The sequence below is a fragment of the Lipotes vexillifer genome, unplaced genomic scaffold (assembly GCF_000442215.2).
Source record: "Lipotes vexillifer unplaced genomic scaffold, Lipotes_vexillifer_v1.1 scaffold640, whole genome shotgun sequence".
Taxonomy (NCBI): Eukaryota; Metazoa; Chordata; class Mammalia; order Artiodactyla; family Lipotidae; genus Lipotes; species Lipotes vexillifer.
In genome coordinates, this window is record NW_006773138.1 from 1,492,876 (window position 1) to 1,512,816 (window position 19,941).

The 19,941-nt window shown below is 37.6% G+C and overlaps 1 protein-coding gene across 1 annotated transcript in view; it reads right to left on the reverse strand.

Moving 5' to 3' along the window:
* The window catches only part of C2CD3 (C2 domain containing 3 centriole elongation regulator), a 135,478-nt gene that overhangs the window by 103,007 nt on the left and 12,530 nt on the right, over positions 1-19,941 (reverse strand). The window contains exons 5-7 of the mRNA XM_007448088.1: positions 19,381-19,628; positions 9,785-9,917; positions 9,216-9,344 (exon numbers count right to left, since the gene is read on the reverse strand). Coding sequence (XP_007448150.1) covers positions 9,216-9,344; positions 9,785-9,917; positions 19,381-19,628 — 510 coding nt within the window. The remainder of the gene's footprint in view (positions 1-9,215; positions 9,345-9,784; positions 9,918-19,380; positions 19,629-19,941) is intronic.

Consider the following 19,941-nt stretch of genomic DNA (forward strand, 5'->3'; position numbering starts at 1 on the left):
ATTCTGTAGGAATTCCTCCTCCCATTGCCAGACTCCCAGATTGGGAAGCCTGACATGGGGCTCTGAACCTTCACTCCAGTGGGTGGACTTCTGTGTTATAAGTGTTCTCCAGTCTGTGAGTCACCCACTCAGCAGTTATGGGATTTGATTTTACTATGATTTCGCCCCTCCTACCATCTCATTGTGGCTTCTCCTTTGTCTTTGGATGTGGGGTATCTATTTTGGTGAGTTCCGGTGTCTTCCTGTCGATGATTGTCCATCAGCTAGTTATGATTCTGGTGTTCTCACAAGAGGGAGTGAGAGCATGTCTTTCTACTCCGCCATCTTGGTTCCTCTGGACTTACCATGCAGTTTCATTCTTTTACATGTGGTTGTCCATCGTTCCCAACCATATTTATTGAAGAGAACATCCTTTCTCTATTAAGTATTCTTGGTCTCTTTGTTAAAAACTAATTGACCATATATGCATGGGTTTATTTCTGGGCTCTCTATTCTGTTCCATTGATCTACATGTCTGTTTTTATGCCAATGGTATACTATTCTGATTACTATAGCTTTGTATTATACTTTGAAATCAGGAAGTGTGATTCCTCCAGCTTTGTTCTTCAAGATTGCTTTGGCTATTTGTGGTCCTATACAAATTTTAGGATCTTTTTTTCTATTTCTGTGAAAAATACCACTGGAATTTTATAGACATTGCACTGAATCTAAAGATTTCTTTGGGTAGTATGGACTTTTTTAATTTTTTTTTTTTGGTATGCGGGCCTCTCACTGTTGTGGCCTCTCCCGCTGTGGAGCACAGGCTCCGGACGCGCAGGCCCAGTGGCCATGGCTCACGGGCCCAGCTGCTCCGCGGCACGTGGGATCCTCCCAGACCAGGGCATGAACCCATGTTCCCTGCATCAGCAGGCGGACTCTCAACCACTGTGCCACCAGGGAAGCCCAGTATGGACATTTTAACAATATTAACTCAATCCATGACCATGGAATATCTTTTCATTTGTGTTCTCTTCAGTTTTCTTTCATCAATGTCTTATAGTTTTCAGTAAACAGGTCTTTCATGTCCTTGATTTAACTTATACCTAGGTATTTGATTCTTTTTGATGCTATTGTAAATGATCTGTCTTCTTACTTTCTCTTTCTGATAGTTCATTGTTGGTGTAGAGAAATGCAACTGATTTTCATATACTGATTTTGTATCCTGCAACTTTACTGAATTCATTTATTTTAAGTAGTTTTTTGATAGAGACTTTAGGGTTTAATGTCATCTACAAACAGTGGCAGTTTCACTTCTTCTTTTCCAATCTGAATGCTTCTTATTTCTTTTTCTTGCCTAATTGCTGTGGTTGGGAATTCCAGTACTGTGTTGATTAAAAGTGGTGACAGTGAGCATCTTTCTTTTATTCCTGATCTTAGAGGAAAAGCTTTCAGTGTTTCATAATTGAGTATGATGTTAGTTGTGGGCTTGTCACATATGGCCTTTGTTATGTTGAGGTACATTTCTTCTACACCCAGTTTGTTGAGAGATTTTATCATGAATGGGTGTTGAATTGTGTCAAATGCTTTTCCGCATCTATTGACATGATCACATGATTTTTATCCTTCTTTTTGTTAATACAGTGTATGATATTTATTGATTTGCAAATGTCAAACCATCCTTGCATCCCTGGATCAAATTTCACTTGATGATGGCATATAATGCTTCTAATGTATTGTTGAATCTGTTTTGGTAATATTTTGTTGAGGATTTTTGCCATTTATGTTCACAAGAGATATTGGCCTATGATTTTCTTTTCCTTGCAGTGTCTTTGTCTGGCTTTAGTGTCAGAGTAATGTTGGCCTCATAAAATGAATCTGGAAGCATTCCCTCCTCTTATGTGTTTTGGGAGAGTTTGAGAACGATTGTATTAGTTTTTTTAATGTTTGGTAGAATTCACTACTGTAGTTTTCGGGACCTGAAATTTTTTTTTAATTTTGTTTTACTTAATTTATCTTTTTGGCTGTGTTGGGTCTTCGTTGCTGTGCACGGGCTTTCTCTAGTTGTGGTGAGCAGACGCTACTCTTCATTGCGGTGTGCGGGCTTCTCTTGTTGTGGAGCACAGGCTCTAGGTGCAGGCTTCAGTAGTTGTGGCTCAAGGGCTCAGTATTTGTGGCTCACGGCCTCCAGAGCACAGGCTCAGTAGTTGTGGCACACGGGCTTTGTTGCTCTGTGGCATGTGGGATCTTCCCGGACCAGGGCTTGAACCATGTCCCCTGCATTGGCAGGCAGATTCTTGACCACTGCACCACTAGGGAAGCCCTGGAATTATTTTGTTGGGAGGTTTTTAATTATGATTCAGTCTCCTTGCTAGTAATCAGTCTGTTCAGATTTTTCTGTTTCTTTATGATTCAGTTTTGGTAGATTGGATATAAACTTATCCATTTCTTCTAGGTTTTGCAATTTGTTGGTGTATAATTTTTCATAGTAGTCTCTTACAATTCCTTGTATTTTTGTGATGTCAGTTATAGTATCTCCTATTTCATTTATAATTCCATTGAAGTCCTCTCTCTTTTCGTCTTAGTAAGACCAGCTAATAGTTTGTCTACTTTATCTTTTCAAAATACCAGCTATTAGTTTCATCGATTTTTTCTGTTGTCTCGTTAGTCTCTATTTCATTTATTTCTGCTCTGATCTTTGTTATTTTTGCCTGATTTTTGTTATTTCCTCCCTTTTGCTAATTTTGGGCTTAGTTTGTTATTTTTTACTAGTCCCTTGAGGTGTAAAGTTAGTTTTTTAGTTGAGCTCTTTGTTTCTTAATGTATGTATTTTTTTTAATCTTACATGTTATGTCTTACAAAACCTTACATGTTTCTTTTTTTTAATTTTTATTTTATATTGGACCATAGTTGATTAACAAGGTTGTTACTTTTGGGTGTACAGCAAAGTGATTCAGTTATACACTTAAATGTACATGTTTACTGCTATAAAATTCCCTCTTAGATATGCTTTTGCTGCATTCCATAGGTTTTGGTATGTTGTGTTTTTTTTTCCCTTGTCTTAAATGATATTTTTACATTTCTTATTTGATTTCTTCTTTGACACATTAGTTGCTAAGGAGCCTGTTGTTTAATCTGTACATATTTGTCAATTTTCTAGTTTTGGTTATTGACTTTTAGTTTTATACCATTGTAATCGGAAAGGATGCTTCATTTTTCAATCTTCTTAAATTTATTGACTTCTTCTGTGGCCTAACATATAATCTCTCCTGGAGAATGTTCCATGTGTGCTTGAGAAGTGTATGTATCCTGCTGCTGTTAGATGGAATGTTCTGTATATGTCTGTTACGGACATCTGACTTAATGTTCCATTTGAGTGCTGACGTTTCCTTACTGATTTTGATGATCTATTCATTGTTAAAAGTGGGGTACTGACGTCCTCTGTATTGCTGTTTATTTCACCTTACAGATCTACTAATATTTGTTTTATATATTTAAGTACTCCTAGGGTGGGTACCTAAACATTTACAGTTGCTGTATCCTTGTGATGAATTGACCAACTATAATTACATAATGACCTTCTTGATCTTGTTATAGTCTTTGGCTTAAAGTCTATTTTTTTCTGATATAAGAATAGGTAACCCCCTCCTACTCTCTTTTGGTTTCCACTCGCATGGAACATCTTTCATATCCCGTGTGTGTGTCCTTAAAGCCGAAGTGAGTCTCCTGTAGGCAGCAGATAGTTGGGTCTTGTTTTTTAATCCATTCAGCTATTCTCTATCTTATGATTGGAGAATTGAGTCCATCTACATTTAAAGTAATTAATGATAGAAGTGAACTTATTACTACCATTTTGGTAATTGCTTCCTGGTTGATTTGTAATTCTTTTGTTCCTTTCTTGCTCTCTTCCTTTAGGATTTGATGACTTTCTGTAGTGGTATGTTTTGCTTCCTTTCTCTTTCTCCTTTGTGTATCCACTATAGGCTTTTGCCCTGTGGTTACCATGAGGCTTACATAAAACATCTTACATTTATAATAGTCTATTTTAAGGTGATAACGTTGAACACATACCAAAGCTCCCCCCCCATATTTTAAGTTTTTGATGTCACAATCTGCATATTTTTACACTGTATGTCCATTAACTTATTGTAGTCATATTTTTTATAACTTTTGTCTTTTAACCTTCATACTAGATTTGTAAGTGATTTATCTACCATCATTAGAGTAATAGAGTATTCTGAATTTAACTGTATACTTAACTTTATCAGTGAGTTTTATACTTTCATGTTTTCTTGTTACTAATTAGTGTCCTCTGGTTTCAGTTTGAAGAACTCCCTTTAATATTTCATGGAAGGTTGGTCTAATGGTGATGAACTCCTTCAGTTTTTGCTTGGAAAATACTCTTTTCTCTCCTTCAATTCTGAAGGACAACTTTGGCAGGTAGAGTATACTTGTTTGGCTGTTCTTTTTTTTCAGCACTTTGAATATAACATCACACTCCCCTTTAGCATGCAAGATTTCTGCTGAAAAATCTGCTGAAAATCTTATGGAGGTTCCTTTGTCCATAACAAGTTGTTTTTCTCTTGCTGTTTTTAAGATGCTTTCCTTGTAACTTGACAATTTAATTATAACATGTCTTGGTGTGGGTCTCCTTTGAGTTGTCTTACTTGAAACTCTCTTGGCTTCCTGGATCTGAATGTCTGTTTCCCAGGTTAGGGAAGTTTTCAGCCATTATTTCTTTGAATATTTCTTTTTTTAAAAAAAATATTTATTTTTTTGGCTGCGCTGGGTCTTAGCTGTGGCACGTGGTATTTTCTTTGTTGTGGCATGTGGAACCTTCGTTGCAGCATGCGGGATCTTTAGTTGCAGCATGTGAACTCTTATCTGCAGCCTGCGAACTCTTAGTTGTGGAATGTCAACTCTTAATTGCGGCATGTGGGATCTAGTTCCCTGACCAGGGATCAAACCCGGGCATCCTGCATTGGGAGCATGGAATCTTAGCCACTGAACCACCAGGGAAGTCCCCATTATTTCTATGAATAAGCTTTTTGCCCCTTTCTCTATCTCTTCTTCTTCTGGGACCTTTATAATGTGTATATTGGACTGTTTGTTGGTTCCCCAACATCCCTTAAGCTATCTAACTGCTTCATTAAAAAATTTTTCCTTTTTGCTCCTTTGATTGCATTCCTCTGCCCTGTCTTTGAGACTGCTGATCCTTTCTTCCCATTGATCTAGTCTGCTGTTGAACCCCTCCTGAATATTTCATTTCAGTTATTGTATTCTTCAGCTCTGTGATTTGTTTGGTACTTAAAAATTTTTTCTATCTCTTTGTTGAAATTCTCAGTTGGTTCATGCATTGTTCTCCTGACCTCAGTAAGCACACCTTTATGACCATTATTTTTAACCCTCTATCAGGTTAATTACTTATCTCTGCTCCATTAAGATCTGTTTTTGGATGTTTAACCTGTCCTTTTCTTTGGAACATATTCCTCTGTTTCTTTATTTTCCTTGCCTTTCTGTGTTGGTTTCTGCTTATTAGATAAAACTGTCACCCGTCTCAGTCTTGATAGAATGGTCTTGTGTAAGAGATGAACCTCATTGATCAGCCCAGCCCAAGATCTTAGTTGCCTCATAAGCTTTTGTGACTTTCTAAGACTTCTTCTTTGTTCTTAGTGGCTCCCAGTAGTGGAGGGTGTGTTAAGACCCATTAGTGTCCCAAAGGGGAGGATCACAGCCAACACCTAGATGTAGGCTGATTAGAAGCTGGACCCTCACTAGCAGCACCTTCCAGGGAGAAACTGGGAGATGGGTGTTTTTGCCTGCTTCCTCTGTGCTGGGTCCAGGTGTACAGCTGTGAGGGTGAGGGTGCTCCTGCACCCATTATGTTTTAGGGGCTCATCTCTCTGGCAAGAATCTTAAAAGTTGGGAATGCTAGATGTGGGGTTCAAGTCCTTTGCTCCTCAAGGAGAAGCTAGGAGTTGGGGATTCCCTTCTGATTGTATGGTGCTGTGTTGGGGTTGGGGTTTATGGTGGGAGTGTTTCTCAGACTTTCCTACTCATTTGATGATATTTTCCCATTCCTCTGATGTGTAGGAGTTGGTCATTTACTTTCTCGATCTCTTTCAGAGGGAACTGCTCTGTGTACAGCTGTACATTTGGTGCATCTGTGGGAAGAGGCGAGCTCAGAAGCCTCCTATGTCTCCATTTTGGTCAACTCTATGGAATAAGTGATGTCATTCCAATTCCTGATATTGTATACATAAGCTTTTTTTTTCTTTTTGGACATTTTTAAGATTGTCTATTTATACTATTCTGAAAATTCATGATTGTATATCTTGGTGTAGTTTTTTTTCATTCACTGTGCTGGATTCTTGATTCTTATATATTTTTTAAACATCTTTATTTAGACATAATTCACATAACATACAATTCACCCATTTAAGGTGAGCAATTCAATAGTTCTTAGTATATTTACAAATATGAACAATCATCACCACAGTCAATTTCAGAACACTTATGTCACCTCAAAAAGAAACTCTGTATTCAAGACCTATCATCACTTATGCCCCATCCATCACACGCAGCCCTAAAGAACCACTAATCTTTCTGTCTCTAGAGATCTGCCTATTTTGTACTTTTCATATAAATGTAATCATAAAATATGTACTCTTTTTTTTTTTTTTTGCGGTACATGGGCCTCTCACTGCTGTGGCCTCTCCCATTGCGGAGCACAGGCTCCAGACATGCAGGCTCAGCGGCCATGGCATGGCCCATGGCTCACGGGCCCAGCCGCTCCGCGGCATATGGGATCTTCCTGGACCGGGGCACAAACCCGTGTCCCCTGCATCAGCAGGTGGACCCTCAACCACTGCGCCACCAGGGAAGCCCAAATATGTACTCTTTTGTGACTGGCTTCTTTCATTTAGCATGATGTTTTCAAGGTTCATCCATGCTGCAGCATGTTACCTGTACTTTATTCCTTTTTATGGCCAAATAATACTCCATTGTGTGGATATACCACTTTAAAACAATCCACTAATCAGCTGATGGACACTTTTGACTATTATGACTATGTAAATTCATGTACATGTTTTTGTGTGGGCTTATATGTTCATTTTCCTTGGGTATATACTTAGGGAGTTGAATTGCTGGGTCATATGGTAACTTGATGTGTAGCAATTTGAGGAACCGACAGACTATCTTCCAAAGTGGCTGCATCATTTTACACTGCTATTAACAGTGTATGAGGGTTCCAAATTTTCCACATCCTCACCAACACTTAATCTGACTTTTTGATTCTAACCATCCTAGTGGGTATGAAGTTTTTTATAGTTTTGATTTGCATTTTCCTGATAACTAATGGTGTTGACATCTTTTATGTGCATATTAGCCATTTGACTATCTTCTTTGGAGAAATCTCTATGTAGATACTTTGCCCATCTTTTAAATTGGGCTATTTGTGCCATAATTATTAATTGTTGAGTTCCTTATATAGTCTAGATATAAATCTTTTACCAGATATATAATTTGTAAATATTTTCTTCCATTCTGTGATCTTTTCACTTTCTTAATAGTATCCTTTGAAGCACATTTTAAATTTTGACTGAATCTAATTTATCTACTTATCTATTTTTTATTGTTGTTGGTTGTGTTTTTGATGCATATCTAAGAATCCTTTCCCAAATCCAAAGATTTACCTCTGTGTTTTCTAAGAATTTTATAGTTTTAGTTCTTCCATTTAGCTATCTGATCCATAATGAGTTAATTTTTTTATATGGTTTGAGGTAAGGGTCCAATTTCATTTTTTCCACGTGGCTAGCCAGCTGTCCCAGTACCATTTGTTGAAAAGACAATTCTTTCCCCATTTAATGGTCTTGACACTCTTGTTGAAAATCAGCTGACCATAAACACATGGGTTTATTTCTAGACTATCAATTCTATTCCATTTATTTATATGTCTATCCTTATGCCAGTACCAAACTGACTTGATTACTCTTGCTTTATAGTAAGTTTTAAAATAGCAAAGTGTGAATCCTAGTTTTTTCTTTTTCAAGATTCTTTTGGTTATTCTGGGTCCCTTGTAATTTCACAGTAATTTTATAATCAGCTTTTCAATTTCTACAAAGAAGCCAGCCATGATTCTGACAGGGATTGCATTGAATCATGAACATGGGGTTTTTTCCATTTATTTAGATCTTCTTTAGTTTCTTCCAACAACGTTTTGTAGTTTCCAGAGTTGTTTTACACTCCTTTAGTTAAATTTATGCCTAAGTATTTTATTCTTATCAATGCTATTATAAATGGAAATTTTTCTTAATTTTATTTATTTATTTATTTATTTATTTATTTATTAATTATTGTTTTTCTGGCCACACTGTGTGGCTTGCGGGATCTTAGTTCCTTGACCAGGGATCAAACCCGGGCCCCAGCAGTGAAAGCACAGAGTCCTAACCACTGGACCACCAGGGAATTCCCTTAATTTTACTTTACAATTGTTCATTGCAAGTATATAAAAGTACAATTGACTTTTACATAATGATCGTGTATCCTGCAATCTGTCTGAATTTATTTATTATTTCTAAGAGGATTCTTTAGGATTTTTTTTTTTTTGTGGTATGCAGGCCTCTCACTGTTGTGGCCCCTCCCGCTGTGGAGCACAGGCTCCGGACGCGCAGGCCCAGCAGCCACGGCTCAAGGGCCTAGCCGCTCCGCAGCATGTGGGATCCTCCCAGACCGGGGCACGAACCCGCATCCCCTGCATTGGCAGGTGGACCCTCAACCACTGCGCCACCAGGGAAGCCCTAGGATTTTTTTACATACTAGATCATGTCATCTGTGAATGAAGATAGTTTTATTTCTTCCTTTCCAATTTGGAACACTTATATGTTTTTTTCCTGCCTAATTTTCAGGCCACATAGGTAGTAAGAGACAGACCTCAAATTTCAACTTGTGTCTGTTTAAAATCCATGTTCTTTTCATTATAACCTGCTAGCTAACCTTGGTGTTGGGGAGAGAGATGAAAAATAAGAATGGAAATGTAGATTGGAGACCATTCTGTAAGTGAAGCTATGAATAAAAGACTAAAGACTCGATTTTTATTTAGTAGGTAGTGAATAACCAAGGGAATGACTTGGTTATTCTAAGGAAGTGTTGCTTTAAGAAGATAAATCTGTTAACAATGTACACAATGAATTGGAGGAATAATTTATAAGGAAAGAAAGCTAGTTAAGAGCTCTTACCTGCCCAATAGCAGCTGTATGGCTCTGGTATCAGCTTTTGTGTCATGTTTCCAAAATGTATTCTCAGTTGGAGGGAGGAGGTGATCTTCAATGTGGTCTTTAAATTGATTCCTAGACAAGGCTTTGATTCTAAGGAATGAAAAAAAATACTTTTTCAGTGGCTAACATATGGGAAAAATCTAAATCAGAATTAATTGAACATGGAATATTTAACATACTTCACCCTTCACCTTAAATATACATAAGACTTCACAATTTACAAAGCCCTTTCCTATATTAGAATCTCATTTCATTTATGTAAGAGAGGGAGGAAAGAATATACCCATTTTTTATATAAGCATGCTGGTTCAGAAGGAGTTAAGAATTTAGCCATTTACATATTTAGCAAGTGTCAGTGCTAGGTCTAGATTTTGGGTATCTTAACTCCTAGTTTAGGCTTATTTTCTACCACATTAAGAATTACTTGCTGAACATTTCCAAGATTATTCAGTCCATATCTTGACAAAAAACACATGTTAACAACTAACAAGAAATTAACTATTGGGGTTCACGTTTATCCAGTAACTTACTGTGTAGATGCTCTAAGAAAATCTTCCTTCATAGAAGGATGAACTTCTTCCAACAGCATGCTAGTATCTGGGCTTGATTTCATTGCAGAAATCACCATGGCATTACGCAGTTTATTGCCTTGTTCTAACAGAGCTGAAGAGGGCAAAACAGAACACAGAAAATCTAAAATCCAACAGAAATACTTGAAATATTTAGCACCTTTCCTTCTCTCACAGGACTTACCATAGTGTACTATAATCGCTTACTTGTCTGCCTTCCCCACTAGCTTGAGAATCCCTTGAGGACATTCACCTTACAACAAATGTTCACTGAGCTTCTATCATGTGGACCGTTTTAGATGTTGGCATTACAGCAGTGAATGAAGTCTCCATTATGTAGAGACTGACTGCCTTTACTGGAGTCATTATATACATGGATTGACTCTTCCAACCGGTGTTTGCACATAACAAATTTAGTAATAGCTACATAATATATTATTTTTGTATCTAGCTATCTTACTGAATTCTCTTATTTGTAACAGTTTTAATGTCATCATGTAAGGAACACTAACAACTATATCAGCTAAACTGTTAGGAGTTATAGTGATAATCTAGTCCAAATGTATACTTTTATGGATGAAGACAAGAATAACAAAACATTTCTATGACTTGTCTAAGATCATACATCAGGTTAACAGAAAAGTCAGGATAAAGTCTTTAAACTTTCTGATAGGTAAAATTTCTCCCATCCCTAAGCAACAACAATTACAGAGGATAACATTTACTGAACCCTTACCACTTCCTGGGCACTATTCTAAGTACGTTATGTATAGGAACTCATTTAATCCTCCCAACAATCCTCTGAAATAGGTACTATCATTTCCTTAATTTTCCAGATGACAAAGCTGAGGCACAGAGGATATGTAACTTGCCCAAGTTATGCATGCAGTATAACCAGGATGACTCTACATCCTATGATTTAACCACTATACATATATGACCCCACTTTTTCTTAGACTTCTTTTTAAAAGCTTAGGACCAGTGGTATTATTTCAAGGAACACTGGGAAGAATTATTATTTTCTTGAGGTTCCACAGTTGCTTAGGATGTAGGTAAGACTAGATACCAAATGTCTGTCGATCTTGGTCTAGAGTTTTATAGCTTCTAAAAATAAAGAAGACATGGCAGTCAGGCCAAGAAAATAATAAGCCAAACAGATCCATAAACATTCAACATTTGTTAGCATAAAGAGTTCAAAATATACTTAAAAACTCAAAACCCCAAACCTGAAAAACCCTGAAATATCGTATGTTCAATGTGTTATGTGAAAGTATAAGTAAAAGAAAATAAAGATCACCATCTGTGGTAGGCAGAATTCTACACTTGATCTTAGCCAAAAGGCCAAAAAGTGATGTAGGGAGAATTCTAAGATAGTTCCCCCCAAATTTCCAGCCACTGGTATACAAATACCTTCTCCCAGTGATTAGTCATCTAGGTATTGCCATAAAGGGATTTTACAGATGTAATTATGGTTCCAAATCAGTCTACCTCAAGACTGGGAGATTACCTTGGTGGTCCTAAACCTTTATAAAGCAGAGTTTTTTCTGGCTGTTTGCAGGATATGAACTCAGAGGTTTAAAGCATGAGAAGGATGTAATGTTTCACTGCTGTCTTGAAGATGGAGAGGACCATGTGGCAAGAAATGCATGTGGCCTTACGGCCTTTAGGAGCTGAGAGTGGACCCTGGCTGACCGCCAGCAAGGAAATGGGACTGCAGTCCTACTACTGCAAGGAACTGGATTCTGTCAACAAGAATGAACTTGGAATTGAATTTTCCCTCAGAGCTTCCAGAGGAGAATTTAGCTTGGCTGACACCTTGATTGTAGCCTATGATACCCTAAGCAGAAAACCCAACCATACCTTGCTGGACTTCAGATCCACAGAACTGTGACTAATAAATGGGTATTCTTTTAAGCCATTAAGTTTGTGGTTACTTGTTATGCAGCAATAGAAAACTAATATTCCCATTAATGCCACTGTCCACAAATACTGATTAACATTTTGATATATTCTGGATAGTTTTTTTTGTGTGTGTGTGGCTATGCTGGGTCTTGGTTGCTGTGCACAGGCTTTCTCTAGTTGCGGTGAGCAGGGGCTACTCTTCGTTGTGCTGCACGGGCTCCTAATTGTGGTGGCTTCTCTGTGTGGAACACAGGCTCTAGGTGTGCGGGCTTCAGTAGCTGTGGCTCGCAGGCTCTAGAGCGCAGGCTCAGTGGTTGTGGCGAACAGGCTTAATTGCTCCACGGCATGTGGGATGTTCCTGGACCAGGGCTCGGACCTGTGTCCCCTGCATTGGCAGGCAGATTCTTAACCACTGCGCCACCAGGGAAGTCCCCCAGATAGTTTTTAATCTATGCATACATACATCTATATATGTATGTGTGTGTGTATATATATAAATTTTTTCTTTTGCAAAAATGGTATATTATGTATACAGCTTTTTTTTGAATTTTTATTTTTTTTTATACAGCAGGTTCTTTATTAGTTATCTATTTTATACATATTAGTGTATACATGTCAATCCCAATCGCCCAATTCATCACACCACCACCCCCACTTTCCCCCCTTGGTGTCCATACGTTTGTTCTCTACATCTGTGTCTCTACTTCTGCCTTGCAAACCAGTTCATCTGTACCATTTTTCTAGATTCCACATATATGCATTAACATACGATATTTGTTTTTCTCTTTCTGACTTACTTCACTCTGTATGACAGTCTCTAGGTCCATCCACATCTCTACAAATGACCCAATTATGTATACTGTTTTATAACTGCTTTATCACTTAATAATATGCATTAACTTTTTCTATGTAAATAGTGGCTATATAAGTATGTATTTTTGTTTTTACTTATTTTTAAAAAAATCTCTTTGGGATTCAGTCAGAAAGTGGCTGTCTTGTTTATTCAGTGAGAAAGGGTGAGGAAAACATGGTCTGCTAGCATTGAAAATTTGGTTAAGGAAGCTTGCTATGGGACAGGAAGCCCTCCTCCTTTTAGTTTCCAGTTAATACTTGGTTTAATTTGATATGGTTTAAAGTTCTTTAATGAGGTGGGTACACTCAATAAATGCTTTATGAATAAAGTAGTTAATGACAAGCAGTGTCAATAATAAATTTCATTTGATTTCAGGGCCATGTAGAAAAATAGTTTTTCTACTGATACCCAAAATGTCCCTAGAGATATTTGGTACTTGGTACTTTATAATCTAACCACACACAACTATTTTTAATTCCTTAAACACAATACTTCCTTTGTGCTCTCAAAGTTCTGGGTATCTGATTCCATCAAAGAATTACCATGCAGTATTAAAATTGTCTATCTCACCCAAACAACTTTGAGATGAGAGATTGGCTTTTGTTGGTCTTTGTATGCTCAGTACCTAGTATATATCAGGAATTTGATTAAATGTTTCAATAAATACTTCCACTGTTGCATATATCATACAAAATTGTACTGTATCTGCTTTAGAGTCTGTTTCCTTTACTACAATGCATTCATTAAGTCAGGGACTATCTTATTTATCACTGTAACCCCAATACTCAAAACAATGGCTGACACAAATAGGCACTCAAAAGATATCTGCTGAATTGAACTGAGCTTAAAGTTTTCATCTCTGCTAAATAAAATTTCCCTGGGAATAGTAATATTTTAAGAGTGACTTAATTAGTCATTAACATTTGAATAGGAATAGGTACTTAAGATACTTTACAATAGCAGGTTTTAAAAAAGAAATAAACATTGCAGACAACAAGTAGGACAAATCTGAGCAAGGGTGGTCTATTCATTGGCCTCCAAGTGGTTTCTTCCTTGAAACAGCCATTCTTAGAATAGTTTCTCTAAAGTCTAAGGCATGGCAACAACACCACCTTAACTCCCCTTCTTAAGAGGAAGCTGGTTCCACACTAAAAGAGCTGTCATGGCATCTTCCTGCACCTCAACTCAATAATTATTTTAACACAAGGGAAGGGCACTTAGCTGAGTTCATGACAAATGTTTCCCTTGTTTATTTCCTACATGCCATGGGCACAGGCCCTGCTAAACAGGGAGGTACACAGCTTTTGGTTTTTGTTCCTACTCCTTGTTATCTATTCTAAACCCCAACTCTTAACAAACTTATGGTTATCAGTGGGGGAAGGATAGGGAGAAGGGAGAGTTAGGGAGTTTGGGATTGAAATGTACACACTGCTATATTTAAAATGGATAACCAACAAGGACCTACTGTATAGCACAGGGAACTCTGCTCAATGTTATGTGGCAGACTGGATGGGAGGGGAGTTTGGGGGAGAATGGATACATGTATATGTATGGCTGAGTTCCTTTGCTGTGCACCTGAAACTATCACAACATTGTTAATCGGCTATACTCCAATATAAAATAAAAAGTTAAAAACAAAAAACAAGAAAACCGCCAACTCTTATAAGCAGGATGTGTAGTTAGTGTTTCATAAATTCTAGCTCGATGACTAATTCAGCTCCGTCCCCCCCTTACTGGTATGATGTCAGTATAATAAAGACCAGGAAGATAATTAGGTTTATGTATTTTTTATAAACCTCCATGACTAGCTTTAGACCTACTTACTAAAATGACCCACTTAATCTTAGTGCTCCACGGTCTTGTGGTTGGAAGGGATCTTTAAAGATCATATCTGTCTACTTGATGATTTAATCCCATCTGTAAGAGTCCCATGACAAGGTTATCCAGCCCATACTCAACGATTCCCAGTGATACAGAATTCACTATCTCTTGAAGCTATCCCTTCCCACTTTTGCAAGAAAGAACTATTAACCCAGACTGAGTCACAATCTGTCTTGTTTTATCTTTAAACCCAATGATCCTAGTACACCTTATGGAAGAAATTTGCACATTGGCAGCCCATGGGTTGCACCTAGCATATTTTATTTGGCTTGAACAGTTGGCCAGCATAGTCTTGATTTTTGAAAAAAGCATGCCTAGGTAAACAAGGAACCTACAGTAGGATGAAGCAAAGGACTTTGCTGTACAGTTTAAGATAATGATGAACTGAAGCTGAGAAGCAGCTGTCCCGTTTGATAGGGCAGAAGCTCCCTAACTGTGAGCCTGTGTCTTCATTTTAAAATGGGGATAACAATCCCAACCTCACTTGGTTTTTGTGTATAAGGCATTTGGCATAGTAGGTAGCACATAATGAACAGTAAGTAAATGGTAGCTGTTTTCTTGAGGCTAAATATCTCTTGGTGGTCCCTTCCCCAGTCTAGGTACTCTCCTTAGAAGGAACTCATCTTCTATAGATCTTTAATATTAACTTCTTAAACAAGACTTCCTTTGGGACTTCCCTGGTGACACAGTGGTTAAGAATCTGCCTGCCAATGCAGGGGACACAGGATCGAGCCCTGGTCTGGGAAGATCCCATATACTGCGGGGCAACTAAGCCCATGCGCTGCAACTACTGAGCCTGTGCTCTAGATCCCGTGAGGCACAACTACTGAAGCCTGTGCACCTAGAGCCTGTGCTCTGAAACAAGAGAAGCCAACGCAATGAGAAGCCCACACACCGCAATGAAGAGTAGTCCCCCGCTCACCGCAACTAGAGAAAGCTGACACACAGCAACGAAGACCCAATGCAGTAAAAACAACAACAACAACAAAAGAAGTTAAAAAAAATTTAAAACTCCCATTTACCATTGCAACAAAAAGAATAAAATATCTAGGAATAAACCTACCTGAGGAGACAAAAGACCTGTATGTAGAAAATTATAAGACACTGATGAAAGAAATTAAAGATGATACAAATAGATGGAGAGATATACCATGTTCTTGGATTGGAAGAATCAACATTGTGAAAATGACTATATTACCAAAAGCAATCTACAGATTCAATGCAATCCCTATCAAACTACCACTGGCATTTTTCACAGAACTAGAACAAAAAATTTCACAATTTGTATGGAAACACAAAAGACCCCAAATAGCCAAAGCAATCTTGAGAAAGAAAAACGGAGCTGGAGGAATCAGGCTCCCTGACTTCAGACTATACTACAAAGCTACAGTCATCAAGACAGTATGGTACTGGCACAAAAACAGAAATATAGATCAATGGAACAGGACAGAAAGCCCAGAGATAAACCCATGCACATATGGTCACCTTATCTTTGATAAAGGAGGCAAGAATATACAGTGGAGAAAAGACAGCCTCTTCAATAAGTGGTGCTGGGAAAACTGGACAGCTACATGTAAAAGAATGAAATTAGAACACTCCCTAACACCATACACAAAAATAAACTCAGAATGGATTAAAGACTTAAATGTAAGGCCAGACACTATAAAACTCATAGAGAAAAACATAGGCAGAACACTCTTTGACATAAATCACAGCAAGATCCTTTTTGACCCACCTCCTAGAGAAATGGAAAGAAAAACAAAAATAAACAAATGGGACCTAATGAAACTTAAAAACTTTTGCACAGCAAAGGAAATGATAAACAAGACGAAAAGACTACCCTCAGAATGGGAGAAAATATTTGCAAATGAAGAAACTGACAAAGAATTAATCTCCAAAATTTACAAGCAGCTCACGCAGTTTAGTATCAAAAAAACAACCAACCCAATCCAAAAATGGGCAGAAGACCTAAACAGACATTTCTCCAAAGAACATATACAGATTGCCAACAAACACATGAAAGAATGCTCAACATCATTAATCATTAGAGAAATGCAAATCAAAACTACAATGAGGTATCACCTCACACCAGTCAGAATGGCCATCATCAAAAAATCTACAAACAATAAATGCTGGAGAGGGTGTGGAGAAAAGGTGGGAATGTAATTTGATACAGCCACTATGGAGAACAGTATGGAGGTTCCTTAAAAAACTGATAATAGAACTACCAGACGACCCAGCAGTCCCACTACTGGGCATATACCCTGAGAAAACCAGAATTCAAAAAGAGTCATGTACCACAATGTTCGCTGCAGCTCTATTTACAATAGCCAGGACATGGACTCAACCTAGTGTCCATCGACAGATGAATGGATAAAGAAGATGTGGCACATATACACAATGGAATATTACTCAGCCATAAAAAGAAACAAAATTGAGTTGCTTGTAGTGAGGTGGATGGACATAGAGTCTGTCATACAGAGTGAAGTAAGTCAGAAAGAGAAAAACAAATACTATATGCTAACACATATATATGGAATCTAAAAAAAAAAGGGTTATGAAGAACCTAGGGGCAAGATAGGAATAAAGACACAGACCTACTAGATAATGGACTTGAGGACACGGGGAGGGGGAAGGGTAAGCTGGGACAAAGTGAGAGAGTGGCATGGACATATATACACTACCAAATGTAAAATAGATAGCTAGTGGGAAGCAGCCGCATAGCACAGGGAGATCAGCTCGGTGCTTTGTGACCACCTAGAGGGGTGGGATAGGGAGGGTGGGAGGGAGATGCAAGAGGGAGGAGATATGGGGATATATGTATATGTATAGCTGATTCACTTTGTTATAAAGCAGAAACTAACACACCATTGTAAAGCAATTATACTCCAATAAAGATTAAAAAAAAAAAAGAACTCTAAGTCAAAAGCAAAAAAATAAAAAAAACTTATAAAAATTAAAAAAATTAAAAAAGAAGCCTTCCTTTGCCAACATACATAAAACAGCATTCTATCCTCTCTCCTTCCTTGTTTCATTTTTTCCCCATTGCCATTATCACTATCTAACACTACATACTTACTTATTTATCTAATTTATCATTGGTATTCCTACTAGAACATAAGATCCATAGGGGAGGATTTTGTGCCTTTTTAAAAAATAAATTTAAATTGCTATATTCTTAACACCTAGAAGACTGCCAGACATTTAGTAAGTGCTGAATAAATAACTGCTTAATGAGTGAACAAATATTTTATCAGTCTGCTGCCCAGGTCTACACAAAATACTCCAGGTGTGAGAATGACAAGTGCTGAGTATAGTCAGATGATTTTCTTTCTTGTTAATGTAGCCTAGGGTTGCATTAAAGTCTAAAATTAATATAGGGACTTCCCTGGTGGTGCAGTGGTTAAGAATCTGCCCGCCAATGCAGGGGACTCAGGTTTGACTCCTTGTCCGGGAAGATCCCACATGCGTGGAGCAACTAAACCTGTGCACCACAACTACTGAGCCTGCATTCTAGAGCATGCCAGCCACAACTACTGAAGCCCATGCGCCTAGAGCCCGTGCTCCGCAACAAGAGAAGCCACTGCAATGAGAAGACTGCGCACCACAATGAAGAGCAGCCCCCGCTCACCGCGACTAGAGAAAGCCCATGCACAACAATGAAGACCCAATGCATGCAAAAACAAAAAAGTAAAAAAATAAATTAAAAAAATAAAATTAACATACCATAATCAGAGTATATTTTTTAAACTAGGGGATCATAGACATTTTAGTTGAAAAAATATTAACACAATGTCTTTCTTCATTAAAAAAAAATCCTTACTAATGTAAATTTTGTATCCACATTTTTTTTTTTTGTCTTTAAACTAGAATTTATTGGTATACAAAACTCCATTTCATAGATAAAGTGGCACATCTTTGCAGCTTCTATTGCACCAAGTACTGAAGATTAAAAACACACAAAAAGAAACATTTGGTTTTGAAAACACTGCAAATAGCCAAGTACAGTATTTTGGTAAATAAAAAATAAAATGGTTCAGAGTAACACAATCTGAGGAAAGAAACATCCTGGAGGAAATGAACTATGGACATCAGACAATGGTCAGACTACCCCTGCCCAGCTCCACAGATAAGGCAAGACTTGCTTAGCCTATGGATCATGACCCCACAGAGGTCCAAGTAGTTTTAATTTAAAAGACTTTTCTACTAACGCTGCAGATATTCTACTTTGGAAATTTTACTTGTGAGGATGGAGACAAATTTATGTCATGCTCTTGATGTCACAGAGATATATGCTTGACCATTACAGTGTAACATAAGGTACCAAAATTGCTTTTCATATAATACCACTACCTAAAATGAGGTAATACAACCTCTTTCCTATTTCCTTTTTAAATTTCAGTGTAAGCCCTTACACAGGTAAACCAACTCCTTTCTACTTCTGTTTGGCTGTCAGTCATATTTAATACCCAGGCGTAAGATCAGCAGTTTCTGTGCACTGAATGTTCCCACTGAAACCAACAGTTTTCAGAATATGAAACAAGTTTAGTACTAGTCTCTGCACAATGGTATAAGTAAATTCTGATGATGAAACAAAAATCTTATTTGCTTTGAATTATCTCGAAAAAAATCAGGACTAATATTTTTCTATGATAAAGGCTTTCCTCCCATACCCAGGTTCACTTTAAATGGTTCCTTCCCTAAACTTAAAATTATAAGTGCCCAGTAATTATTTAGAAGAAACTCAGTGGTTTAATAGAGCTGCCCTTAAATGGTTAGAAATTCTGGACTCTAGTAAGATATTCACTTTTATTTGGCTATTTAGTTCAAACAGAAGTCTTGGTTCTCTTTGTAGGTTGCCTAATGAGCAGAGTAATCCCAATAAATATAGCTTAGTCTCAGTTCACAAATATATACATACCTAAAAGAAGGTCCTTGGTAGGAGGGTTGTTTGAAGAAAGAATGCATGAGTCACTGTGACTCTTGGCAACTGTCCTAATTTGAGGCCGGAATTCAGAACTGTTGAGAAGGGACATCTGCTTCTGTGGGGCTTTGCCTTTCAGAGTCATAGACTCTAAACTCTGTCCTGAATTAAGATGGTGCTGTAGTCTAAAGAAAGAGTCCTTTATCGTATCAGAGTTCTCTGCAAAGTACAAGTGGTCCTTTCCCCTGTTTTAAAATAAAGGAGAACTTCAGCAGTATATTATCCATTATGGTAACATTCCACTTTGTCAGAGAAAGAAAGTGGATCAGTGTTGTATAGCAGTGTAGCTCAGGCTTTGTAAATATGTTCTTCATTTCCCAAATTAAATAAATAATAGATGTTTTACCTATCATTGTATGGTTTGGCTAAAGTGAGACAATGAAATAAAGAGCTCAGTGCTGAGCCTGACACAAAGCAAACGCCTGATAATTATTTAAAATCAAAATCTGTTTCTCTTACTTCATTCCATTTCACAAAACACTGCCTTTTCCCTCTTTC